Source organism: Rhinolophus sinicus, linkage group LG15 (assembly GCF_036562045.2).
Source record: "Rhinolophus sinicus isolate RSC01 linkage group LG15, ASM3656204v1, whole genome shotgun sequence".
NCBI lineage: Eukaryota > Metazoa > Chordata > Mammalia > Chiroptera > Rhinolophidae > Rhinolophus > Rhinolophus sinicus.
Window position 1 is genome coordinate 19425490 of NC_133764.1, and position 20548 is coordinate 19446037.

Genomic DNA, 20548 nt, shown 5'->3' on the forward strand with positions numbered 1-20548 from the left:
TGGCAGAAGGATAGATCCATAGATCAATGGAACAGAACAGAGAACCCAGAAATAGACCCATACAAATATGCCCAACTGATTTTTGACAAAGGTGCAAAAGACATTCAATGGAGGAAACATAGCCTTTGCAACAAATGGTGCTGGAGCAACTGGACATCTATATGAACAGATATGTTCCCAAATAAACTTTAACATAAGTCTCACATCTTACACGAAAATTAAATCAAAATGGATCAGAGACTTAAATGTAAGATGTTAAACTATAAAAACTTGTAGGAAAAAAACGAGAAAATCTTTGGGATCTAGGGCTAAACAAAAAGTTCTTAGACTTGACAGCAAAAGTCTGATCCATAAAAGGAAAAGTTGATAAATTGAACATCAAAATTAGAAATTTTTGCTCTGGAAAAAAGTCTGGTAATGGATGAAAAGTCAAGCTACAGACAAGATATTTGCAAACCACATCCCAACAATGTACTAATATCTAGAATACACAACTATTAAAACTTTACTGATAGTAAATGAACATGTAAAAAGATGTTCAACATCATTAGCCATTAGAGAAATGCAAATTAAAACCACAATGAGATATCACCACACATTTGTCAAAAAGGCTAAAGTTAAAAACAGTGACAAATACGGGGAGGATTCAAAGAACACATTGCTAGAGGGAATGTAAAGAGTACAGCCCCCATGGAAATCAGTTTGGAAGTTGAAAAAAACTAGAAAACATGCAACTTCTTTGCACCCCTGAGACATTCACTGCCTTCTCACATACCACTGCCGCCACCATGATACTGGGAGATGCCCTAAAACAGTCTTCTTATTTCCATCGTGACTGCAAATTGTTTCCCTTCTGCTTCAAATGCCAGTTCTGAGCTTATCAAATTTCTACTCATCTTTTAAGATCTACTTTGCTCCCTGAGATCTTTGGGCACACTCAGTCATTCCTTCCTCAGTGCTACTCCTGCATTTTCTAGCATTTATCCCATGGTTGGTTATTATCTACATCTGGGGCTTTCCCCTTAGTGTCCACTCCTTTCAGGAACACAATGGTTAAGAGCTGTGGCTCCAGAGTGAAACAGGTCTGGGCTATAATCCTAAGTAGTTTTTAGTCATGACCTTAGACAAATTATGCATAGTATACATCTTTTGAGCCTCAGTTTTCTCATCTGTAAAGTAGAAAGTAACAGTATCATTAGTATGATATGTGGATTAAATGAGACAATTTGAAAATTTAGCATTGTGCCCAGCACATAGTAGGGGCTCAATAAATATCAATTCTTATTACCATTATCATCACCCAGCCTCTCTTGTCCCTGCAAGCACACAAACAGATTTGGAATGCCAGGTTCCTTTATGTTTAAACAGGATGACTTGGCTTTTAACAAAATTTTCAGTTCATATTACAAGGGAAAAAATATCAAATATAAAAAAATATATTTAAATTAGTTTCAGAGTTCAAAATATTAAAACCCACTCCTGTCTAAAATTAAGTTAGGTTTAAGTCACGTCTATGAACAGGCAGGCTGTATAGGTACAAATTTAAGATGCCATTCTCCTACCAAAGATAAGAAATGAAGATGTTCAATAAATATTTGCTGAATGAATGGAATGAGATGACATTCTGGAGAAAATAACTCATCTACATTCAGTCAAACATTTATTGTGCACGTATTATGTATGAGCTACTATGCTTGGTATCAGATACAGAATATAAGTACAAGTAACTTCACAAGTTACAATGATATCTGAATTAAAATGAGTGGAGCCACAAGAAACACTTTTCTCGCTCTACTTAAAAGTAAAGATTAAAATTGGATTTATCAAGTCTCACAGAAGAAAAAAATGCACACATTTAACTTTCAGTTTTTTATTTTGTGTCAGACAGCTGGAGGAGGCATCTACATTCTAGCACATCTTAACAATCACTAAACAAGTGAAAGACGACTTATATATAAAAATGCAAGGGTAAAAGGTCATGATTGTCTAACAGGGAGTTTGAATCCCCAAATAAATTATCTTACAAAAATACCAAGCTTGCTTTTCCACTTTTCTACTGTTAAAAATGAAAAAGAAAAAAAAATTCACATAAAAAAAAATCTGAAGCTGGTATATAGCAAGTTAAGATAATCATTTTTACATACTAAGTAGGTCCTTCAAATAAATATTTTACACAAATTTAAGTTTCAAAAAAATAGGTCAAGTATTTACCCTATGTTTGCTTGGTCCACTAAAAGACCACTTATAAAACTGACATTGAACTGAACTGCAGCTCATACCCTACGAATAGTAACATGCATATCGCTGCGGCTGGATATGCACATGTATGTACAGATTACATACATGTGAATGGCTAACACTGCTGTGCATACTACTTGCATAAGTAGTTTTACCCTGTAAAAATCCTCTAGCCTATCGTGAATTAGATTGCAAGAGAACAAAAAATACTTTGCCTATTGTAGACATTTGTCGGTAATTTCAAAAAAGGCAAAAATTATACTTTTAGGACTTAAAGATTACCGAACATGAGATAAAATTCAATACTGCTTACAAATACCTGAATATGGAGAGCATATTCAACACTCATGTGGCGAGCACACAAGTGAATGTATATTACAGAACTCTTAGGTCTATCTGGTCTACTTCTGTTGTATACTGAAGTCTTACATGGCTTGGACCCTTAGAAGATGGGGTTTAATAAAATAATGTTACATTAAGTTTTTCTGTTCTAATAACCAACTTTAAAAAGAAGTACAGTGGAAAGGTATAGGGCTTTCTGTATCTCCTCATTTTAAAAGCCAATTTGATTTTTATAGTGATATTTTAAGTAACACTGTACTAAAAATAAAATGGACTGCATATGGTCTTATCCATAATATTGAAGTCTCATTGCTAAACTATCCCAAAATAAATCCAGTAAATTTCCATTTCCAATGGCTTAACTGAGAGATGAATCTAACAATATATTTTTTTAATCAATTACAACTAAACTGGACTGAGGACAGCTACATTAAAACCCTGCAAACCAAAGCCAATCACCCAAATATCTAGAACACCAACACTTTCCATCCAGGATAGAAAAAGGAGCATCCAAAGTAAAGAGAACCACAAGATTGATCAAGTAACCAATCAAAAACCACTTCTCTGTTATTTGAGCTAATAGTTACTCGAAGCTTGAAGTTTCCGCCTTCATTATTATTGGTGGATCCTAGAGTCACAGCTTCAATGTCAAATGTGACAGTGGACCCAGAAGTAACGGCGGGCAACTGATTAGTCATTTCTTTTCCATTTACAAAAACTGCACCTAAAATGTTAAGGTAAAGAGTCATTTACATGTGAGCAATAACTAAGAATTGAAACACTCTAGATTATTGGTAACAATCAATTTCCTAATTCAGATAAAGAAAACAGTTTGGAATGCCAACTGGTCAAAGATAATACATTTGAATATGTTAATTAACCTGCATCTTCATGGCAGAAGAAAAAGATAAAGCTTTAATAACACTTCAGAATTGCATTTATCTCTTACCGTTTGTACTGATGCACACCGCTTGGTCCCGCTGCAGAGAGTCATATCCATTCTGTTTCTCTGCACACACTCCTATACTGTCTCTTTTGTCAGGCTGTCCCACAGTTTCAACTCTGTAAATAAGGTAGAAGGGTCATTTAATCTTTTCTTTAACATGATATCTAAGTTACTAAGTTTAAAAAGCCATCTCAAGGGCCGGCCCGGTGGCTCAGGCGGTTAGAGCTCCGTGCTCCTAACTCGGAAGGCTGCCGGTTCGATTCCCACATGGGCCAGTGGGCTCTCAACCACAAAGGTGCCAGTTCAATTCCTCGAGTTCCGCAAGGGATGGTGGGCTCTGTCCCCTGCAAGTAAGATTGAACATGGCACCTTGAGCTGAGCTGCCTCCCGGATGGCTCAGTTGTTGGCTGGAACACGGGCTCACAACCACAAGGTTGCCAGTTCAACTCCTCGACTCCCGCAAGGGATAGTGGGCTGTGCCCCCTGCAACTAGCAATGGCAACTGGACCTGGAGCTGAGCTGCGCCCTCCACAACTAAGACTGAAAGGACAACAACTTGACTTGGGGGAAAAAAAAAAGTCCCGGAAGTACACACTATTCCCCAATAAAGTCCTGTTCCCCTTCCCCAATTAAAAAAAAAAAAAAAGAATATATATATATATATGTATATATATATAAAAGCCGTCTCAAAACAACGGCTCTTAATAATAGCTAACAATGATTCAGTACTTTCTAAATTTCAGGTACTCTTCTAAAAATTTTTTATCTGTCTATAAATCATCTCATTCAAGTCATATAACCTATGAGGTAGGTGGTATTACTATCATACCCATTTAATACATGAGGAAACTGAGGCACAAAAGAAAAAATAAGATTGAAATAAGGCTAAATAACCCGACCCTGGTAATGTGGTTGAGTGGTGAAACACGGATGCACTCAGGCATTTTGACTACAGTCTGTTAACTACTTACAGCTGTGACACTGCAGTTCTATTTTATATTCTGGCTCTAGATATGTACAAAACTTGTCATATTTGCCATTATAATTAATTGGACTAATACTGCCACCAGCTAAACTTTCAATATGAGAGTCTATGCAATGATTTGATTTCTATTTATCAAATATTTAAAGCCTTTAAAATAAGTCACGATAGACTTTAAAAAAGATAAATCGGGCCGGCCTGGTGGCTCAAGCGGTTAGAGCTCCATGCTCCTAACTCCGAAGGTTGCTGGTTCGATTCCCACATGGGCCAGTGGGCTCTCAACCACAAGGTTGCCAGTTCAATCCCTTGACAAGGTTGCCATTTCAATCCCTCAAGTCCGGCAAGGGATGGTGGGCTCCGCCCCCTGCAACTAAGATTGAACACGGCACCTTGTGCTGAGCTGCCGCTGGCCTGCCACTGAGCTGCCACTGAGCTCCCGGATGGCTCAGTTGGTTGGAATGTGTCCTTTCAACCACAAGGTTGCCGGTTCGACTCCCGCAAGGGATGGTGGGCTGCGCCCCCTGCAACTAGCAACGGCAACTGGACCTGGAGCTGAGCTGTACCCTCCACAACTAAGATTGAAAGGACAACAACTTGACTTGGAAAAAAAAGGCCTGGAAGTACATACTGTTCCCCAATAAAGTCCTGTTCCCCTTCCCCAATAAAAATCTTTTTTTCAAAAAAAAAAAAGATAAATCGTTATGAACACATTTTGCTTGGAGAACTGTATATGTGGAAAGTTTAAGCATTTCCTTTTGTGTTTAGGCTCAAATAATACGTCATCATGTACTCTAGAAATAGAAAATCTGGACAGATATAAAGGTCAACCTATATTCCTATTACCAGACTCATCTTTTCCTCCATTCCAGAAAGCCAGACTTTGCAAGGACAGGAAAAGAAAAATGAGCGAGGAACAAAATGTAGCTTTACCAAGGAGAGATGTGATTATATATATTCAATGTGGCCTGAAAATGTCTTTCATTATAAAGTGACAAACATGCACAATCATAATAAACATGTAGGCTGATTTCTAAAGTCTTTTCACTCCTAAACCAGCAAACTAAATAAGTATGGAGAGGAGGAGAGTGATGTCAGCAATGTGGCAAAATAGTAAGTATGAGTCCTCATCTACCACAGAAACACTGCTTTAACAATGAAATACAGACCAAAATATCTTCATGAGATTTCCAGCATCCAGTTAAGAAGTTGTACTACCCCAAGGGAGGACAAAGCTGAAAACAGCTGCATTGAAATGGGTAGGAAAAGCAATTTCACTTTCCCCATGTCAGCCCCGCTCCCAAACTATCACAGCTCAGTACCAGGCAAGAACACCCCAGCCTCTGACTTTTCCTTCAGGAGGGGGAGAGAGGAGTGGAGAGTGGGTCCAGCATTCCATCTCTATGGAGGACTGCCCGAAGGATTGGTTTCTGTGGCACCGCATTTGGAGCACTGAAGGAACTGGCATACTGTGGAGGCCTGAATGCTGCTGAAACCAAAGAAAAGGAAGGGTGGCATCCTGTAGCCAGCACAACTTGGCATGATCAGGAAAAGGCACATAACTCAAGACTTCTCTCCCTTGAGAGGGAGGAAGAAGAGTAGAACATGCCTCTGGTGTGTCTGCTTTTCACATGGCTGCTCAAGGGAATGATATCTGTCTCACCTGATGTGGGGTGCTGATGAGGAGCCCACATACTCTGGATGTCTAGTGGCCACAGAGTACAAAAGAGAGCAGGGCAGCTTGTTGCTGTAGCACCAGAGAACTTGCAGTGCCACAAACATGCACCAGAGGGAGCAAGAGATTATGAGTCCCTGACAAACCAGCACGGCTCTCTGAGAAACTGCACATACAAGCCCAGGGAAGTCACATCCTCCACCAAAAGATTTCAGAGGCCCCCAGAATCTCTAGGCTCATTTGTGAGGGTCTTCTCCTGTACAAAGTCAGGCCATAAAGATTGGGAAAGGTGGCTGTTTTCATATGTGTAGATCCCAACACAAAATTATGAGACATATAAAGAAATAGGGAAACATGGCCCAAACAAAAAAAATCTCCAGAAAAACGTCCTGATGAAATGGAGGTAGGTAGGTATATGAATTATCTGACAATTCAAAATAACCAACATAAAGATTCTCTACAAGCTCTAGAAAATGAGATATGAACAAAATGAGACTATTAACAAAGAGACAAAAAATATTAAAAAAATCACTAAACAGAAATTTTGGAGCTGACGAATACAGTAACTAAATGGAAAAATTCATGACAGGAGTTCAATATCACAGTTAACCAAGCAGAAGAAAGAAACATCAAACCTGAAGACAGGTCATTTGAAATTATCCAGTCAAAGGGGGGAAAAATGAAAAAGTGAAGAAAGTTTAAGGGACTTACAGGAAAAAAAAGGGGTAGAATATTTATTTTAAAAAATAATCGCTGAAAACTTCCCTAAGCTGGGGAAGGAAATGGACATCTAGACTCAACAAACCCAACAGACTCCAACTATAATGAATCCAAGAAATCACACTGAAACACATTAAAATCAAATTGTCAAAAGTCAAAAACTGAGAATTTTGAAAGCAGGAAAAGTGACTCGTCATGCACAGGGAAACTCACATAAGATTATAGGTAGATTTTTAAACAAACCTTGCAGGCCAGAAAGAAGTCAGATGATACATTCAAAGTGCTTAAAGAAAAAAACTGGCAAACAAGAATGCAATACCTGGCAAAACTGCCTTAAAAAATAAGTAAGAAATAAAGACGTTCCCACATAAACAAAAGCTGAGGGAGTTCATCATTACTAGACCTTCCTTATAAAAAACGCCCTTGAAGTTGAAACAAAACAAACAAAAAAACTAAAAAGCATCATGAAAGTATGTGAAAGTATAAAGCTCAACTAATAAGGTCAATATACAGACAACAGAATACTGTAATATAGTTAACAGTGGTGTGTAAATCAATTTTAATTCTGGTGTAGAAATTAAAAGACAAAAGTATAAAATATAAATATAACTAAAAATATGTTAATGGATACACAATATAAAAAGATGTAATTTGTGACATTAAGAACAGTGTGGAGGAGGAAGACATAAAAGTGTAGAGTATATGTATGTGATTGAAGTTAAGCTGCTATCAGCTTAAAACAGATGTTATGTTTTATGTCAGCTTTATGGTAACCACAAAGAAAATAAGCACGTACATTAAAAGTGATCTCCAAAAAAAACTTAATTTTACACCTCAAGGAATGAAACAAAACAAACGAAGCCCAAAGGTAGCAGAAGAAAGGAAATAATTAAGATTAGAGCAGAATTAAACAAAATAGAGACTAGAAAAACAATAGAAAATAATCAACAAAACTAAGATTTGGTTTTTTTAAATGACCAACAAAATTGACAGACTTTTAGCTAGATTAAGAAAAAGAGAAGATACAAATAAAGTCAGAAGTGAAAAAGGAGACATTACAACTGATGCCACAGAAATTAAAAGATTGTAAGAGACTCCTATAAACAACATACACCACAATATAATATGGCTCCTCTGGAAGCCATGTCTCCTTTGAACAAAACCTAATCTTGTTCAAAAGAGCTTCTAGTGTCAGATCTGAGCGTCTCTGATTTTTTCAAAGGCTGCTTTACAGACCACTGACCACCATCACCAAGGGACATAGTCCTTGCTCTCTAAGATGATGCACTCTGGATTCCCCAAGGCATTTTCCACACCTTTTGTCTCTGCTTCCTCAAGCAGAACACTCAAGCACTGCTCAGTCCTAGCCCTGTTTATAGTCTTAGGGTGGGGCCTTCTTCTGGGACTAAGCATTTGGAGATTTCTGCGATTGGCCCCTCCACATTCATCATTTTTCCCTCAGCAAACTGTCATGATCTCCTCAATGGATTTTCTGCCTAGCAGCAGCTTAGGAAGTTACATATAATTTGGAATTTAAGTTTTCTGTATCAGCTTTGTTGAAAAAGCACTATGGGCCCTCCCACCTCTACTCTCCTTATTATTCCAAAGTTTTCAGAAATGGAAAAATTCAGAATTAAGGTGCTACCATGTATCTACTGGTCCCAGAAGACCTCATTCTCTCTTTTGAACCCACTCTAAAAAAGTTTCACCTCCACAACTCCACTGAAACTGTTCATGTCAGAGTCACCAATGGACGGATCTCCACTGCAAACCCAAAGGTCAATTCTCAGTCCTTTTCTTACCTGATGGAACCACTAGCATTTGACACACTTGGTCTCTCTTTGAAACACTTTCTTTTCTTGGCTTCAAGGACACCACATCCTCCTCCTCTTCCTGTCCACCTCTTCACTTCGTGTTCTTCCTCAGAATCTTTGCTGGTACTTTCCTTTCTTCCCAACTGCTAAATGTTTGATTCCTCCAATGTCCTCTATGTACACTCATTCCCTGGCTGATCTCATCCAGTTCCACAGCTTTAAAAACTTATCTACATGCTAAAATACTCTCAAGTTAATATCCCCAGCCTGGGTCACTCCACTGAAGTCCAGATTTGTATATCCGACTGTCTACTCCACACCTTCACTTGTATGTCTAATCAGGAACTCAAATTTAAGTCGTGAAAGAACAAACTGATATTCCCCCAGAAATATGCTCCTCCTACCTCAGTAAAGGACAATTCTACCCTAACAGTTACTTAGTGCAAAAACCCTGGGGCCATACTTGACTCCTTTCTTTCTCACATCCTGCTACCAATCCGTCAATCAATTTCATCATTTCTTCCTTCAAAATATGTCCAGATTCTGATCATTTATCATTACCTCCACTGCTCCTTTATAGTCCAAGCCACCACGAGCTCCTACCCAGATTATTGTTACAGCCTCCTAAGTGGTCTCCCTGCCTACCCGTACCACTTTACAGACTACTTGCCACACAGCAGCCAAAATGACTTGTAAAACATATGTCAGATCATGTTATGCATTTGCTCAATATCCTCCAGTGGCCGCCCTCCCCGCCCCCCCCACTCTAAGTCAAAGCAGAGTCCTACAGGTCCAGATTGTCAGGATCTGAATCTTAGCATCACTACTAACAATCTGTACAACCTCAGGCAGGATGCTTAATCTTTTAACATCTCAGTTTCCATATCTATGAAATATATCTACTTTGCGAGGATGTAATGAAGATACAGACATTAATTCATTAAGAACTAACACATGGTGAACTCAACAACTGTTAACTGGCTACTATCATTTCGTATAGTCTAGCTCCATTGGTGAATTCATGAAAAGTCAAATGCAGAGTATGACCCCCAAGACTATGGAATGTAAACCTCACTTGGTTTTAGATGAAGCCTTTGCTGGGGGGTGGGAACTCTGTATTCAGTATCAAAGGTCCTCCTTGTAAATGGGTACAGGTGACCTTGAAAAGGGGCATTTCTTTGAGGAATTAAAGAGGAAATGTACAGAGCCTAAAAGAATACCCCACCTTTCTGGGGTTCTCTCTGACTATACTGCCATCTCTATTAACCCCATCCAGACTCTTCACTTGTTGTTCCTTGTAATTTTTCTACTCCATACCTTTGGTCCTTGCTTTATTTCCCCACCTGAACTGTCCTTTCCAGTTCGACCCGAGATAAAGCCTTTACCAACCCCTAATCTACAAGTAACTTTTCCTTCCTCTATATCCACAAGAGCCTAGATATTTCTTATACTAATTTATAAACTGCCTACTTTACATTGAACAAAAGGTTCTGGTTTTCTCTTTTTCTTAAACTTTGCATTCCTTCTAATACCAAATACTGTAAATACCATGTGAGTGGAATAAGGGTTGAGCTTATTTCATTCAAAAAGGCTAGAGTTGATTATGAGAACTGTCCTCAGTTTAGAAAGTAATTTAAGACAGAATATGGAAGGGGAAAACAATTTAAGAAATAGTCATTATAGGGGAGGAATAGCTATTATATGTAAACACCCCAAAGCAGATATGCCTCATGATTTCATGTAATCCTCCCTCTACAAACAAACTAAAAGCCAGGGGATAGGGCCGGCCCTGTGGCTCAGGTGGTGGGAGCTCCATGCTCCTAACTCCAAAGGCTGCCGGTTCCATTCCCACATGGGCCAATGGGCTCTCAACCACAAGGTTGCCGGTTCAACTCCGAGTCCCACAAGGGATGGTGGGCAGCGTCCCCTGCAACTAAGATTGAACACAGCACCTTGAGCTGAGCTGCTGCTGAGCTCCTGGATGGCTCAGTTGGTTGGAACGCGTCCTCTCAACCATGAGGTTGCCGGTTCGACTCCCACAAGGGATGGTGGGCTGCACCCCCTGCAACTAGCAACAGCAGCTGGACCTGGAGCTGAGCTGTACCCTCCACTAAGACTGAAAGGACAACAACTTGACTTGGAAAAAAGTTCTGGAAGTACACACTGTTCCCCAATAAAGTCCTGTTCCCCTTAAAAAAAAAAAAGAAAAGCTAGGGGACAGAATCCTAAAGGAGATTTTAGGAAGCAAGCAATCTTACCTCTGTGGGTAAAACTCTTCTGACATTCCCTATGTCTGTAATAAGAGCCAAGTTTCAACCTGAAAGGCCTAGTATATACTGTATCTCTAGAGGAGATCCCTTTGGCAAAATATAAAACCCCAGCAAAGCTGTATTCTCCCTGGGACAGTGCATTCTGTCTCAATAAGGAGGAAATGATTTCAAAAACTAACTTCTTAATCCTAATAGACTGTGGCCTGTTGGGATTTTCCAGGAAAGATTAAATCAGACTGGAGTTTTTTTGTTTTTGTTTTTTAAATACGAGCAGCTAACAATTACTATTGGAGATACACCTTACAGAGACTAGCCTTCTACAGAAAAAGAAAAATCTCCTCAAGTTTAAGTTCATTCAGAAAAGGTAATGCTAATGTTTAACCAAGGGCAAGCATTAAAGCAAATTCACATATTCCATGTAACCCCTTTCTAATACCTATCAACCAGGACATTTCTAAAATAAAGCCCCCAAATTCCTTGACACTTCTCCCATCAAGAAGTGGGGTCTAGGGACGGCCGATTAGCTCAGTTTGTTAGAGCACAGTGCTCTGAACAACAAGGTTGCCGATTCGATCCCCACATGGGCCAGTGTGAACTGCGCCCTCCACAAGTAGATTGAAACAACTACTTGACTTGGAGCTGATGGGTCCTGGAAAAACACACTTAAATAAAATAAAAGTTTTAAAAAAAAGAGGAAGTGGGGTCTATGCCCCTTTCCTGGAATCTGGATTCTGTGACTGGTTGAACAATAGAATGTGATAGAAGTGACACTATCAATTTCTAGGCTCAGGCCTTAAGAAACTGGCAGCTTCCACTTCCTACCTCTTGAGATGCTCATTCTGGGGACCCAGCCACCAATGGGGCGAGGAAGCCCAAACAGCCCTTGGAGTGGCCTACATGGAGAGACACCAAGAACCAGAATCAATTTGCCTGCCCTGTGAGTGAGCCGTCTTGGAAACAGATCCACCATCTCCAGTCAAACTGTCCCAGCTAACACCATGGAAGCAGAGATGATTGTCCTGCCAAGCTCTGCAAATTGGAGTTTCCTGAGCCAAATAAATGACTATTGTTGTTTTAAGCCTGCGTTTTGGGGCGGTTTGTTCCACAGCAACAGGTAACTGGAACATTATTTTTTTATGTTCTCTGAAAGAAAAAATTATTAATTAAAAAAATAGCTAGCTTATTGCCCCTTGATTTACCACCTCATGTCACCCGTGAGAGGCAGGGGAGCGCAGTGGTGAAGACCACAGACTTTGGGGCTGGACTGTCAGGATTCGAATACTGACAAGTCACTTAGTCTCTCAGTGCTTTTGTTTCTGCATCCGTAAAAGAAAGACAACAATCTCCTGGGTTATTAGGGCTAAAAAAGTCTAAAAGGAAGCTCTTTTAAAGAAAAGAGGTAGTAGAGAAGAGAAAGTAAAAATATGGTTGAAAAATAGTAAGATCAGGAAATCTTAGAAGCAAGGAAAGGGAAAGCAAGAATGTTCAGACAGGAAATTAGGGAGAGGCCTGGAAGGAGGGGGTTGCTAGAAGAGCCGGGCACCAAATGAAACTGGGCTCTAAAGACTGTTAAGAGCCAGCCAGTAACAGGTTTCTTTAGCTTCAGCAGCTCTAAGCCTTCCAGAAACTTCAACAGGACTAGACTGGACTGAGCAACAGGGCAGTACCTATAAGAGTACAATCTCCCTCTAATTATAAGGCCCTCAACGCCCTAAAAAAAAAAAAAAAAACTGAATAAAGTTTACTTTTATTCAAGTAGACCCATCTGCCTCTCCCTCTACCCCCCCACCACTCATATCTTCTGACTTAATTGCTGATGCCTGAAATGCCTTTAGACAAGGAGAGAAAACATTTTCATTCCACATTCAAAGGAAAAAAATGACAAAAATGCAAAGGTCTGGCTAAGATAATACTGAGCTTAACTAACTTTCAGTTAATCACCCTGCCAAGCCTGGCATCTCTGGAGGAAGAGGGAAGAACTACTGTTTTATTGAGGCCTACAGTCCACAGATAGTAAATGGATTTAAATTGATTTGTGTAATTTCCAATGTATTAATAAGTATTTACTGGGGGGCGGCCAGAAGGCTCAGTTGGTTAGAGTGCGAGCTCTCAACAACAAGGTTGCCAGTTCAACTCCCACATGGGATGGTGGGCTGCAGGCCCTGCAACTAAGATTGAAAATGGCAACTGGACTTGGAGCTAAGCTGCGCCCTCCATGATTAGACTGAAGCACAACGACTTGGAGCTGATGAGCCCTGGAGAAACACACTGTTCCCCAATATTCCCCAACAATAAAAATAAATAAATAAAGTAAGTATCTACTGAATGACTCAGAAAACCAACCTAAGTATGCCATCTGTCAGGCCTTCTCTGTGTTCCTACAGGAAGAATTTAAAAGCAGGAGAGCATCAGGGCACCATCACAGCGGGGAGAAGGTCATAGAAGACGGAAAAGGAAAAGAAGGAAGGCTGCAGTCACAAAAAAACTAGATTTCAGCACTAACTAGAATCACTTTTATTCTTTACACTTTGTTGCCCAGGAAGACAAATGAGAAGCAGACAGACCAGTGAGTAAGATCACCAACTCCGGAGCCAGACTGCCTGGATTTAAATCCGAACCTTGCCATTTACTAGGTAGTTATATGACAGTCGGTAAGTGACTCCCTCTCTGTGCTTTACCATCCTCATCCCTCCAATGGGTAACTATGCCTCTTTCATTGGGTCATTGTGAGAATCAAGTGAGTTAATACGAGTAAAGTGCTTGGAACAGGACCTGGCACGCAGTAAGTGCTATTTCAATATGAACTGCAATTATTACTAGGGTTATGATTCTTATTGGTGTGAGATACCTGGCCTCATCTATCAAGTCAGGAAGTGCCATCATTACTTTTTCCCAGGAGATTCACTAATGGAGGTATTTCTGTCATCAAGGGACAGAAGCAGAGAAGAGGTACGTTAGCACAGCAGCACACGGGGAACAATTAACTAGACTTGAGGTATGAGCCTCCTTTATTTCTCTGTCGCTCTTTGTTGGTATTTTTCTGGTTATTAAGTCATTCTTCATAATGTAAGGGGTAAGAGGAGGTGTCAAACATCAGAAAGCGTAAACGAGCGCATGCGGATCACTGCTGACAGCCCAGTGATTTGGCTGGTGACTTGCATGGCAACATTAGCTTAGCTACAACTTTCAGAGACTGTCCAGGCCTGTATGACAAGGGACTGAGGACAAGCATTCACAATAAAACTCATGCTCTCAAGACTTAAAAAACTTAGAAGAGTGTCTGCTATACTGAAGTGAATATGGTGAACATCAGAGAAGCTTTACTTTTCTAAATCCAAAGGGAGCTTTGGTTTCTCGGAAGATCTATTTAGCAATATGACCATACGTCTCAGATAACATAAAAACAAGAAAAAGGAAATTTTTCTAATACAGGAAGAAATGGATAAAGAAATAAAAAATTAGTTGGTGGTAGGAGAGACTTGTTTTCAGTTTTATTTTGTAGAGAATTATATATATACATAGGATTAGGTTGGTGCAAAAGTAATTGTGGTTTTTGCAATTATTTTTAACTTTTAAACTGAATTACTTTTGCACCAACCTAATATATTTATACTGAGAGAGACTTACTCTTATTGATTCACAAAGGAAAAAAAGAATTCTGGGCCTCTGGATTTTTAAAATCAACTTTTGAGAGGTATTTTATTTACCTCTATTTACCAAGAAGAAAACAGACCTACACAGAATGAGTCCATACTATGTATCAGGCATAAGCAAGGCATTTCATATCCATTATGTTAGTTAATCTTCCTAATAACCCTTTGAATACATATGAGAAAACTAAAGCAAAGCGAAGTAGAGAAATCTCCCCATAGTACCACTGCCTATAAATGATGAATAACCTCAGGACAATTTTAAATCCAAAGTTCATGTCTGTTCTGTGCACGTTACTATACTGCCCAAGCCGTGACAGACAGATACCTTCATATCTACTTGCCTGAATGTTAACGTCTGCCCACAGAAATAGGTTGGAGCGCTGGAGTAGAGAACACCTGAGGATTCAGAATCATTCCGGAGTGCTATATTTCTTCGACTGCTCAGACTGTACCCCTCAAAGCCAGCTGTCCACTCTTTTTAAAAAGCAAAGACATTAAAAATTATTAGAATCTTTTGAGGAATATATTCCGTACAAATACATTAAACAAAACTTGCGAGTAGAAGAGCTTACCATGGGTCATGGGCAAGTTCAATTAAAAAAAAAAAAAAAGATTCCGTGACAGAGTACCATGGTTAATCCTACAAATCACAGAAAAGCTTTTCGTCTATTCCTGCACGGCATGGGTGATAAAGTAAGTGTTATCGCCTAGCTAATAAAATCATGTTTCAGCTTATACCAATCTGATTAAGAACTAATTAACAAATAAGTCTACATCTGTTAAACTAGTAATACAGGAGAGATCAATTTCAAATGATACAACTTTTAAGCAAAAGCCTCTCCCTAGATCTATCTCAAAGGTCTGGATCAAATATTGCCATTTCCTGATGCAATATTTAAAACGTGGTTTTAGAGGATGTTACGAATCTTGTCTGGCACTATTTTGGACTCTGGAGATCAGAACTGATGAAAAGTTCTCAAAATTCACAAATCATAATTGGAGCAGGAAGTAAAAGACATATTCCATGCTATTCTCATCAATTCCGGGCTTCTCCTTAGGAAAAGAGGGTTGTCAGTGTGGGGCTGTTAGCACGGAATACAAGTATTCTTATGCACAGTTAAGCTTCAGGCGTGAGAAGGCAACAGCATACCATGAGGCACCAGTGTGGAATGACCTATCTGGGGGACGCTCCAAGGACTCCACTCCTGTCGGCCATCTCCTCGGGCGCAGACTCTGAACTGATATTCAACATTGGGGTCTATGTGCAATACTATGAATTCAGTTTCAGAGCCTACATATACGTCCTCAAAGTGATTTGAAGTACATTTACGGAACTGGAGCCTGTAATCTTGGGCTGTAAACTCGTCATCCACCTAAGGAGAAAGGCTTTATGTTAGGTAAAAATCAGAGAAAAACTTCTCTCAGCATCACTGGTTAAGAACTTAGAATGGGGGCATTTTGGGCCAAGCACACAAACCCATGTGCTGAATGTGGGCTAATCTGAGGAAGGTCATAGGAAATATGCTATCGTTATTTTCCTTCTTTTCTTTGTTGAACCATGTGTGTTAGACTTCCCAGTCTGATATGAAAAAATATGCTTCCCTTGAAGAAATGGCATTTTCTACACAATAATGCCAAAGATAAAACATTCAAAATTCAAGAGAAAGAATCCCACAACTATATCATTCACACCATGTTTCCCCGAAAATAAAACCTAGCTGGACAATCAGCTCTAATGCATCTTTTGGAGCAAAAATTAATATAAGACTCGGTATTATATTTTATTTTATTATATTATATTATATTATATTATATTATATTATATTATATTATATTATAAAGACTGGGTCTTATATTATAGTAAAATAAGACCGGGTCTTATATTAATTTTTGCTCCAAAAGACGCATTAGAGCTGATTGTCTGGCTAGGTCTGATTTTCAGGGAAACAGGGTATAACGAAGAGAGTATTAATAACAAGAATATATAAAGAACTCCTCAAAATTAATAGAAGACAAACTACCCAATAGGAAAATGGGCAAAGAAACGAATAAGTATTCTAAAGTATAGTAAGCAGTAAAAAAATATTAAAATATTCCACCAAACCTGTAATATGGAAAATGCAATGTAAAACCACAATGAGGTACCATATTGGCAACAATATAAAGTCTGACAATGCCAAGTATTGGTCAGGATGCAGAGTAAGAGGAACTCCTAACTGCTGGTGGAAGGATATACTGTTACAATCACTTTGGAAAGAGTTCAGTATTATCTAGTACAGATCTAATACTCTAAGACCTACTACTCTAAGACTCTAAAGTATATACTTTAGAAAAAATCTTACACATGTGCACAAGGAAACATGAATAATGCTTATTTTAAAAAAACTGGAAACAACTGTAGGTCCACTGATAGGCAAAAAAATAAAATGGGATAAGAGTCCTTGTTTTGAACCAACAAAAGCATCTCTACTTCTTTCTTCTATACAAGGCTTCATTAAAAAAAATTCCATTCAAAAAAATAGTTTCCAGAAGCTGAGCACCCCCCTCTGAATGATGTGTTTGTCAACAGCCAAGATACTATGTATGACTCAAGTGGACAGAGTTTCTATCTAAAATATGTCAACTCATCTACATAATTGATTTAATACACAAAATCTTACACAAAATCCTCAGCCATGCTGAGAGTGTGAAGAAACCATACTTTAGAAATTTTACTTCAGAGGTATTAGTTGAGTGTTGAACAGAAACATATCAGATGCCCAATATTGACTATCATCATTTGAATTTTCTATTAAAAGAGAAATGGGAGCAATCCTTAACTCACTAAGAGTTAAAGTTTGAGAGATATGTGATGGAAACAATGTTGTGATCCAGGGTTTTTAAAAAGAACCTTCAAAACTGTTAGTCTCAAACTGTTAGAGCTACTTCAGTTCCAGTTCCCTGTGACTTTATCTTAATTGTAAAGCCAAAGGGACTTTTGTTTATGAAGAAAATATTCACAGACAGTTAATAAAAGAAACTTTTTAAAGGCCCCAAACCTCAAATCCATAATGTTGAAGTCATTTCTAGGATTCTGAATTACGTACCTTACACCATCGCACAATGATGCCTCCAGGTTTCTCGATTAGTTCTTCTATCTGTACTGGTGGGCGAGATGCTACTGTTCCATGCTTAAAAATGTGGTCTTTCACTATGTTAAGAACTGAGTCATCCAACTGTGCAGATAAACAAGGCACATCGACCAGTAAAGGCACTTCTGGTAAGCTGAGGAAACAAAGCTCATGTGTTTATGAGGCTTTTAGCTGAAACTTAAAAATACAAGAAATATTTCAGCTCAGTCACATACTACTATTGATAATAAGGACGCGGAAGCTCCCAGTAAATGGCAGTGGGGGCTTTGCAAGATGCTACATAAAGATTCTCTTCCCCAGACAATATAAGTAAGAAGATAAAAGGTTCGTAGGATCACAGTTGTTAAGTGTACACCAAAAAAAGACCTGTTTTCCTGAGCTGTGACTCACTTTCAATGTTATGTTCAGAATTTTTAAAATTTAACAATTCTTTTATACCAGAATTGAAGAAAACCTATAGTAATACTATACCAAAGATTACAATCACAACTATTTCATATTAGTAATACTGGCAATGAGCAGTGAAACCTTGAAAAATATATTCTCTGTCTCCCTTAATCAGAATCTTTAAGGGGAGGGTGAGCAGATAGTTTAAATGCTTAAAAGCCCCAGAGGCACTAACTCTTACCTGTCCAACTGAATGTGTGAGGCCTTTTTGGTAAAGTTCCACAGTTTTTCATTCTGTTCTCCTACACCACCAAGAAGGGCAATTTCACCTACAATCAGGAACAAGAGAACCAGAACAGTGAAAAATTGTCACATTATAAGTAATCAACACTGGTAGGTCTCCGGTTTTCTTGCAAACAATTCTTCAGTGATGCCACGGTCAAATTCCCCAAAAGTAAAAATAGACACTATTTTAGAAGTGAGTCTAAGGCTCTAAGGTTAAGCTCAAGAGGAAAAGGGGTATACCGTGTATATAAAAGGGGTACACAGAGATGTATATTCTGCTCCATACAAGGAAATCTGGTTTATCAAAACAATTGTATGCAAAGCTGAAGGCCCAGGGCCCTTTTCCGTCTGCCCTACGGAAATTTGATCAAATCCAATAGGAGCCAGTACAACTATTACTCTGTCAGGAGTAAGAGGGCACGGGGCCTCATAAAACCAAGTGATACAGTTACGTTTTCCCAAAAGATTATCATACATGAGATGAGAAATTACTCAACAGAACAATAAAAAGAAAATGCTATAGAAAGGCATTTAAAAAAAAATGACCAACTTCTCTGTCCTTCCACAGCCCTAAAGAACACCACCAGAGCTCTTTTCCATCCGAATGTGCTTTGGAGGTACTCATGTTTTTTGAGACAACATGACGTGACCTTCTCCCTCACCCAAAGGAAAACAGAGACACACTGAACACTGCCTCAAAATCCTCAAAAGTCCATAAATATGTTTTTATCCCTTGGGAAGGGAGGGGAAGGAGGAGAGGCAAAAGTCTGAAATTTAAAATATTTCTGAAGTCTCAAAACAAGTGAAGCATCCGATGCTGTAACAAACATGTATGTGCCTCCAAGGATTTCTTTTCTAAACTAAAACCATTTCTCAGTTCTTAGGGTGATGGGTGTGCACCCTGACCTATGCTGAACTGCTTCTGGGTTTGTTTCCAACTGGAAAGCCTCCAGGGAAGGACATTCTGTGGTCCTGCTAAAACAATGTTCTCCAAGGGACACTTATGGTCATGGGCCAATCAGCACTTCTCGTTGGAGAGAAGACAAAAATGTAATCAGCATGGAAAGATAACCCGAGTACCAGAGTACCATACGCTACTTGAACCAAATAGGGGATTGATTTCCAGTTGGAGTGACACACACACACAGCACTCAATCTGCAGAATGAATGATTTTCAGTCTTCTTCCTTGGCTCTTCTTACCCCAGCTGCCCTTTAAATGTTGGTGTCCCTTAGGGTTCTGCCCTCTGCTGCCTTCTCTTCTCACATCATAGACTATCTCTTGATGATACTTATTCCCGTAGATTCAGATTTCATGCGTATGCCATTAACTGCCATACTGACATCTCCAGGGATTAGCTCTCTCCGAAGCATCACATCCACATTCCCAACTACCTCCTGGCATCGTAAGTACTTCAAACTCAACATGCCCCAAATCGAATGTGTAAGTACCCACCAAAGCCCATCCTTTCTCCTTTGTTTCCTGTCATTAAAAGGTCCAGTTCACCCAGTTATCCCAAATAAAGCTGGTTATGGTCATCCTAAATCCTTCCCTTTCTCCTCCAACTTATATCCAGGCAATCACCAATAATCAACACTTACTGATCAGTAAAATCATCAATAATTCTATCTCTGAAAAATCGTAAAACCAGCTCTGCCTCATCTTCACCTGTCACTGCCCTCGTTGTTTCCTATCTAGATTGCTGCCATAATTTTCTAATCAGTCTCTTTTACCTCCAGTCTAACAACCCCAAATCCAGTCTCCAAACTGTAGGCAGTTTGTTTGTTTTTAATGCAGATCTGACTGTGTAACTCTGCTGCGTGAAATACTTCAAAAGATACCTGATACGTCATTCACTTCCCTCGTGATGTTACTTCTGTTCCCAATCATGCTGGTATCTCCTTTCCTTCTCTTGCTCTGCTTGATGAATGTCTTCAAGCCTCCATGGAACGCCTCCTACAGAAAGCTATCCTCCACTCTTCCCGAGTTAAGTACTTCCCCTGCTGTGCTCCCAAAAAGTCTCAGATCTCTTTCAGGATGTCTGCCTCTCTCACGTGTGAACCCCCAAAGGGCAGAATTTTTATTTAATGTACCTGACAAAGACTTATG

General features: G+C 39.2%; 1 protein-coding gene across 2 annotated transcripts in view; it reads right to left on the minus strand.

The window, feature by feature from the left end:
* Window positions 1-1854: 1854 nt before the first annotated feature.
* CRLF3 (cytokine receptor like factor 3) overlaps window positions 1855-20548 on the minus strand; it is a 38181-nt gene continuing 19487 nt past the window's right edge. For both annotated transcript variants that reach the window (XM_074320096.1, XM_019750708.2), the window contains 6 exons: window positions 18397-18484; window positions 17724-17901; window positions 15788-16010; window positions 14979-15111; window positions 3530-3642; window positions 1855-3304 (listed from right to left, as the gene is read on the minus strand). In XM_074320096.1, the coding sequence (XP_074176197.1) occupies window positions 3048-3304; window positions 3530-3642; window positions 14979-15111; window positions 15788-16010; window positions 17724-17901; window positions 18397-18484 (992 nt within the window). In that variant the 3' untranslated portion in view covers window positions 1855-3047. The remainder of the gene's footprint in view (window positions 3305-3529; window positions 3643-14978; window positions 15112-15787; window positions 16011-17723; window positions 17902-18396; window positions 18485-20548) is intronic.